Source organism: Ranitomeya imitator, chromosome 3, assembly GCF_032444005.1.
Source record: "Ranitomeya imitator isolate aRanImi1 chromosome 3, aRanImi1.pri, whole genome shotgun sequence".
NCBI lineage: Eukaryota > Metazoa > Chordata > Amphibia > Anura > Dendrobatidae > Ranitomeya > Ranitomeya imitator.
In genome coordinates, this window is record NC_091284.1 from 773,827,304 (window position 1) to 773,835,304 (window position 8,001).

General features: G+C 45.8%; 1 protein-coding gene across 1 annotated transcript; it reads right to left on the reverse strand.

Annotated features, from left to right (window-relative positions):
- Nucleotides 1-1,229: 1,229 nt before the first annotated feature.
- C3H11orf87 (chromosome 3 C11orf87 homolog) lies at nt 1,230-2,860 on the reverse strand. Its single transcript, XM_069759077.1, has one exon. The coding sequence runs from the start codon at nt 2,729-2,731 to the stop codon at nt 2,258-2,260; it is 474 nt and encodes a 157-aa protein (XP_069615178.1). The 5' UTR covers nt 2,732-2,860; the 3' UTR covers nt 1,230-2,257.
- Between the last annotated feature and the right edge of the window lie 5,141 nt (nt 2,861-8,001).

Sequence of the window (8,001 nt, forward strand, 5' to 3'; positions counted from 1 at the left end):
AAAAGTTACAACAAGTCTCCAGCATTGTCAAACCGTCCACCATCAATCCATGGCAGGAGAAGACTGGCACCTATTGTACCTGGACTTCCCGAAAAATCATCTGTCTACAGTAACCCAATAGGTGCCGGTCCTCTAATCTGGTAATCTACAAAGTTGTACCAGAAATAATCTTGTCCTGAATCCATCGGACACTTTACCATTCCCTATACATATCTAGAAAGCTGTCATTATATGGAGCCACATAATTATATCTACTTTGTATATAACCATTTACCGTTATTATACACATTGCTCTGCATTGCTATAGAAGAGCTGAAGTTGCAATGTAACAAGCTATGTAATAACCACAGATATCCCAGCACGACACCAGAATAAGCTATAGAGTAACCGTCCTTTCAATTTTTATTTCATAAATCAATACTACATGTGAAAATAAGCAATTCTGTAATATATCTTATAAGAGAGATCCGGACTGATCTTTCACTCTCACTTCATTGATAAAATGGGTGTTCAGTGAAGACAGATTTTCCCATGACTGAGATAGAAGATGACAATTGGTGCTTTTAAAACTTTATGGAAAGGGGAAGAAGGCGGCAGACACGGATATTCCATAAAAAAAAAAAAAATACATAAAAAAATAATTAAAAAAAAGCCATTAAGAGCTCCAGTCGTTATCTCCTATCTCAGTAATGGGAAAGTCTGTGTTTACTAAATAAAGATTTTTCCCGGGAATTGAGAATATTATTGATCACGAATGATCAATGCTGGAGGATAAAGAAGCAGATTTCTCCGATACATTACATAGCTTCTTATTTTCATGTTTACCATTGAATTAGTAAAAATAAATAAAATGATGATCACTCTTTATGCCAAAACACGAACTCAGTGGTGCAACGTCTCAGTCTATCAAAATGATTGTTTTTTGGTGGTGCACGGGTAAATATTGCAAAATCACGGAAGGTGGAACCTTAACTCTTTATTATATCACACTGATCCAACTGAACGTTTCAGCAGATCTCGAGCTTTCCATAGCTTGATACTGTGTAAAGATGAAAAGTCCCTTTAGATCAGTCATACAATAAAGTATATAAGGATACCCTATCCACATCTATACAAATAGTGCCCTAAATATAGAGAACGCTCCCTACAAATCCAAGATCCACATTGCTAACCCTTCCCACATGTATCGATCAGTTTGTACTCTGCATAAAACACCAGCGCACCCAGAATAGCTTAAGATATAAAATTTATTCCTAGAACAATAGAAGCTAATTCCATGCCACTGAATTGGGTTGCAGGTTGCCCACCCTCCCCCTCACCTCAGTAGCACTAAAACAAAAGCATACATTAAAGAGTGCATAGTACAGAGCCTATGTTTGCCTCAGGAGAGAATAGAAGGGCACATGTTCTTCCAACATAATGAAATAAGGAGCTGGTAGCAGCATACTGCCATCAATACTGGGGACGGAGTCACTGTATGACTGCACTTCTGGACCGCACATCACCCAGTCATTGTACAAAAGGTTGTAATCTCGGGTGTTCTGGCACCGTTCATATACAGTAAGAGAAGCAGAGGATCATCGGAAATGAAGACAAGAAAAGAGGGAAGAAGATCGAACTTGGATCCATAGAGCTGAAGCATAGACTGGACTGCAGGGGATTTCAGCACGGGAGAGTGTGGACAGCTCCTGGCAGGGATTGCAGCAGAAGCAAGGTGCAGCTGGAGGAGAACCTACCAATACTTGACTTAAGCTCCACAAGGCAAATGTTAGAATAGAGGAGAGAAAAAAAAGACAAAAAAGAAAAATATCCATTATTTTCATCATTATCAGTTGCTTTCTTTATGTTCCTAAGAGTTCTTATTTTGTGGTCCAGAAATGATTCTTCAGAACCCTCATCCATCTCCGGCCATGAAGACGTCACCCAGTTCCTTAATGTTGAGGTTTTGCTTTATGTTAGTGGTGTTTCACATACGATATAGTGATCTCCTGGGTGGTCATTATATACAGCAGGATGGGATTCCTCAGGCAGATGACATGATATTTGGTAGCATTGTGCGCCTTTCCCCTCCAGAGAAAGACTAATAATTACCCCTCGTTATATCACTCAATGGGAGCGCAATGTGGGCTCGCAGTCATGCGTTTGGATGGATACTTATTGATTGGTATATATGTATATATATATTATTTTTAATTTTCCGGGACGGTATCACCAAATATGTACAATACAGTAGTGCCCATGGGTGGCACCATCCAGATCATGACACGACCACCGATTGCAGTAGGTCCCCTCTGTCCAGTGCTGAGGCGTCCTGGGGAGACTGCTCGGTAATCCGGGGCTCCTGCTTCGGGGTGCTCGGTTCTTCCCTCTGGATGTTTGGTGAATCGTAGATGCCGCTGTCTTGGATGTTATCACTTGGTTGTCTGTTCATCCTGTCATATATATGGCCTCTTTTTACCTTGGGGCTGCAGTGATCTCTTTCATATTCCTCTTGGGCTTTCTCGATTTTGCGTTTTTTCATCTTGCTTTTGTGGAGGTGAAAGGTGCTTAGAGAAAGGACTACCAGGCAGAAGATCACGGTGGCCAAAACGATCAAGACCAGGGTAGAGGAGAAGGTCTGGAACAATGGCTCTACCTGCGTGGTGCAGCTGGTGGCGTTGGGTGCAGAGGTCCTGTTCAGCAGGCAGGGTGGCATAGATAGCCTCAGCTGTTTAGAGGTGCTGGAACTCATTGAGAAGGTTGGGTTCTTAAAAAAAAAAAAAATACAAGGGAGGATTCAACCTGCCTCCCTCTTACAAGTGGAACCAAAGCTGGAAATCTGGGCTGACAAGTGTTAATCTTGAAGTTGCCTGCAGTCCTCAACCTGGAAAGACATAAAAGTCAGTGTATAGTGAGAGCCTATAGATCATCATAGGACAAAAATATAAAATATATATATATATATCTAGGTTCTATTTTGCATCCTCATGTGTCCTCCTCCTCCTTTTAGGCACTTTGCCCAGGGTCCCTCTCCAGCCCGGTGCCTGCCGTTATGTCAGCACTTACCTGTGCTGGAGCCGTCCTGGCTGCTGCCGCCGCTGCCGCTGGAGTCCCCGGCTCTGCCGCTCCCGGCTGCAGCAGGCACCGACTGAGGCTCGGGCAGCTCGGGAGCCGCAGCCAATCGCCGCTCTGCGCTGTGCTGACGTCATCCTGCCTCTGTCCCGATGGCTCCGGCGGCGCCTGCAGCAAGCAGTGCATCCCCCCTCAGTGCCCGGAGACCCCCTGCCAGACCCTGGCGCTGTGTGACCCATGGAGCCGCCTTCACAGCGCACTATGGAGGAGGCAGGGAAGCTGCTGCTCCTCATAGCCCCACATGGCGACCCTGCAGCCCTCCTCTGCAGCACTGAGCTCATCCTGTGCCCCTCTCAGAGCCATGGTGGGCATCCCCCCGAGCGCTGACTGCAAGAACAAGTCCTGGGAGTCAGATGCCATCAAGGACACACAGTCTAAATCCATCATTACTGGAAGGACAAGGGTCAGCTGATCATTCCCACAGATGTGTACTGTCCACCCTTCAATGTTGTGAAAAGCCTTAAAAGGGATTATCTGGGATGTTTTGTATTTTAGTAGATGCTCAGTATTCTCCTCTGTGCTACCTCCTCCGATTCTGCACTACCAGGACAAAACACCATCATGGAGTCCATAGGTATAAATACAAATTGTCTTTAGTAATCAAATGAGCAAGTTAAAGGGAACCTGTCACCCCGAAAATCGCGGGTGAGGTAAGCCCACCGGCATCAGGGGCTTATCTGCAGCATGCTGTAATGCTGTAGATAAGCCCCCGATGTTACCTGAAAAAGGAGAAAAAGACGTTAGATTATACTTACCCAGGGGCGGTCCCGCTGCTGGTCAGGTCAGATGGGCGTCTCCGGTCCGCTGCGGCGCCTCCTATCTTCGTTCTATGACGTCCTCTTCTGATCTTCAGCCACGGCTCCGGCGCAGGCGTACTTTGCTCTGCCCTGTTGCAGGGCAGAGCAAAGTACGCCTGCGCCGGAGCCGTGGCTGAAGATCAGAAGTGGACGTCATGGGAAGAAGATAGGAGGCGCCGCAGCGGACCGGAGACGCCCATCCGACCTGACCAGCAGCGGGACCGCCCCTGGGTGAGTATAATCTAACGTCTTTTTCTCCTTTTTCAGGTAACATCGGGGGCTTATCTACAGCATTACAGAATGCTGCAGATAAGCCCCTGATGCCGGTGGGCTTACCTCACCCCCGATTTTCGGGGTGACAGGTTCCCTTTAAGGCAGATGCAGTGCGGAGGGCAGGTGATACCGGACATATTGTTATATCAGTCTATGGTTACCGCCATAAAAGAGGATCCACTGCACCGTGTTCCAACAATATACAGTCTGCACCGACATAGCCAAGTAATGATACATAGCATATAGATAGATATAGAGTAAATGCAGTGCAATCACACGTCAATCCAAAAATTCCACGGTATATTCAAATTATTGGTTACCTGGCAGTGGTAGCAGTGGAATCCCCTGTGGTCGACCCTCCCGCCCCTGCGCACGTTTCGGAATACTCCTCCATCAGGGGGCATGACTTGTTGCTATGACTTTTAAAGGGAACCTGTCACCCCCCCTCCCCCCCCCCCCCCAGGCGTTTGAAACTAAAAGAGCCACCTTGTGCAGCAGTAATGCTGCATTCTGACAAGGTGGCTCTTTTAGTTATTGGTGCTGTAAGTGCAGAAATAATCCGTTTTGTAATTTGTCTGAAATACCTGTCTTCAGTCCTGGAGGCAGGTCTTCCCCCCCCCCCTGCTGCAGACGCCACAAAGCCATCACTCAAGTCTTCTTGGCGCCGGGCGCCGCCTCCTCAGCTCTGTTTGTTTTGAAATCTGCCGGTGCCTGCGCTCTTTTGTCTTGCCCGGGGCAGGCACAGTGAGTGCTGCCCGTTTGTCCTCATATGCAGGCTCGCTGACTGCACCTGTGCGGCCGCCCTGCTTGTGAATCCCAGCCCCTCAGTGTCTTATGATTTATTCACACTGCGGAGCTCGGATTCCTGGGCATGCGCACTGCGTGTGTAAGCCACTCACTCAGGTCGCAGTGCGCATGCCCAGGAATCCCATAATTTGGTCGTCCCCCTAACGAAGGATTGAGATCCGAAACGCGCGTCGGGGTGCGCTATCAAGGGACGTGGCTGACCCTGCTATTTAAAGGTATATTGTGCTTATTCCTATGTTTCATTCTGCACTTAAGGTCACTTTTGTGGTGGGATTCCTGCTGGATTTCCTGTGCAGTTATACTCAGCCCTTTTAGCACTTCTTGTGTTGACACCTGCGAACACTCTTGTGGTTTTGCTAAATTTTACCTAGGCTGATATACACCGATATTTTGTGCAACTTTCCATCTGGTTACACGTATAATAGCATGTTTATCCTCATCCTCTCCCGTTTTGTTTCTCCTTCCCATTTCTCCCATTTCCCATTCTATTGTTTTGTGAGTGTATTTGTATGATTGTAGTTATCTGTTATCCCTGTCTGTCTACCCCTGTCAGTCTGGTTAGTGTAATCCTATACACTTCGGCCTCACACCTCCCTGGGTGGGGGGAGGGGAACAAATAAGGGTTAAGATAGGAGAATAGCAAGGTATGTGACCATGGAATCTCCACTTTCCTGGGTAATCTGGGAGACAGGGTTAGCCTAGAGTGCCCCCTAGTTCAAGGGATTGGGTAGGTGCCCACAGTCCATAGTCACTACGTGATAACATAGTAACATAGTAACATAGTTAGTAAGGCCGAAAAAAGACATTTGTCCATCCAGTTCAGCCTATATTCCATCATAATAAATCCCCAGATCTACGTCCTTCTACAGAACCTAATAATTGTAAGATACAATATTGTTCTGCTCCAGGAAGACATCCAGGCCTCTCTTGAACCCCTCGACTGAGTTCGCCATCACCACCTCCTCAGGCAAGCAATTCCAGATTCTCACTGCCCTAACAGTAAAGAATCCTCTTCTATGTTGGTGGAAAAACCTTCTCTCCTCCAGACGCAAAGAATGCCCCCTTGTGCCCGTCACCTTCTTTGGTATAAACAGATCCTCAGCGAGATATTTATATTGTCCCCTTATATACTTATACATGGTTATTAGATCATAGTAACATAGTTAGTAACATAGTTAGTAAGGCCGAAAAAAGACATTTGTCCATCCAGTTCAGCCTATATTCCGTCATAATAAATCCCCAGATCTACGTCCTTCTACAGAACCTAATAATTGTATGATACAATATTGTTCTGCTCCAGGAAGACATCCAGGCCTCTCTTGAACCCCTCGACTGAGTTCGCCATCACCATCTCCTCAGGCAAGCAATTCCAGATTCTCACTGCCCTAACAGTAAAGAATCCTCTTCTATGTTGGTGGAAAAACCTTCTCTCCTCCAGACGCAAAGAATGCCCCCTTGTGCCCGTCACCTTCCTTGGTATAAACAGATCCTCAGCGAGATATTTGTATTGTCCCCTTATATACTTATACATGGTTATTAGATCGCCCCTCAGTCGTCTTTTTTCTAGACTAAATAATCCTAATTTCGCTAATCTATCTGGGTATTGTAGTTCTCCCATCCCCTTTATTAATTTTGTTGCCCTCCTTTGTACTCTCTCTAGTTCCATTATATCCTTCCTGAGCACCGGTGCCCAAAACTGGACACAGTACTCTATGTGCGGTCTAACTAGGGATTTGTACAGAGGCAGTATAATGCTCTCATCATGTGTATCCAGACCTCTTTTAATGCACACCATGATCCTGTTTGCCTTGCCTGTGATATTACCTTCTATTAAATATCCTTTCCGTTCTCAAGGATGGAAGGATTTTTAATTATGTAATAAACTGCTCATCACCTAGGTTACCCGCCACAACAAAGGTGGACGGTTTTCTCAGCAAGGTTGCAGTTGCCAACTTTTTGCAATAAAGTTTGCCAGTAGGTCACTTATGCTGCCTGAATGACTGGTTACGGCCAGCTTCAGAGCCCTGTGTGCCAGGGGCAAAGCTGCTTCTTCCAACAACATCACTTAGTGGGCAGTTTGTGTAAGTGTCTCAGCCATGCCGTCGTGCTGAACGATCAGTCATTGGTCACTCCATTCAGTCATTTACAGAGGGTTGTCTTGAGAGATTCAGTTTAGTTTCGGGAATTGATTGTCACTGATGACATTGTGTCTGCACATATATACGTCATCAGGTTTACTAGCCGATGCAGAAGGGTGTGAAGGACTTTAAAGGGAATCTGTCGGAAGGTTTTTGCTACCTTATTTGAGAGCAGCCTGATGTAGGCAAAGAGGAACTGAATCCAATGTTGTATCACTTAGATCACTGGATGCAGCCGTTCTGGCACAATCAGAGCCTTTAGATGTATCACAAACCAGAAATGAGAGCTAACTCCACCCCCCACAGGCTCTGTATGTAGATCATCTATAGACAATAAGCTGCTTGTCACAGATGGGGCGGAGCCAAACTATAATGCATGAGCTGCTGCAGTCGAGGCAGTGATAATCACCAGGTGATAAAACCTTCAATGTAAGTAAAACAACAGCAAACAACCGGACATGTGACACGTCATTGAAATCTGTGTTTTAACCCCAATCTTATGCTGTTCTTAGATTACATAGCAAAAAACTGCTGACAGAATCTCTTTAAATGGGGTTTCCACCCCTTTCTATTAATTGCCATATGGTCTCAGTGTGTTATTAAATAAAAGAAACCGCACAGTCACTTCTGAATCCCCCGACACGCCTCTGTCCTGCTGTCTGAATAGTCCACCGATATTTTGACCAACTGATTGCCTGCAGCGGTGACTAACTGCAGCACTGTATGTATTAGTAATAGAGATATCCTAGTGTCCCATAAACTCTATAAATCTTTTACATTGGAGCAGCAGCTGAACTTCTGTCCTTCGTGTAATGGTCTGTATTTCAGGAAGGTTATCCTAAGCATAACATAGTGTCAATAATTTGTCATCCCAG

Coding starts and splice junctions, on each gene's coding strand:
- C3H11orf87 (XM_069759077.1), bottom strand. CDS start 2,731: ATGAGTTCCAGCACCTCTAAACAGCTGAGGCTATCTATGCCACCCTGC.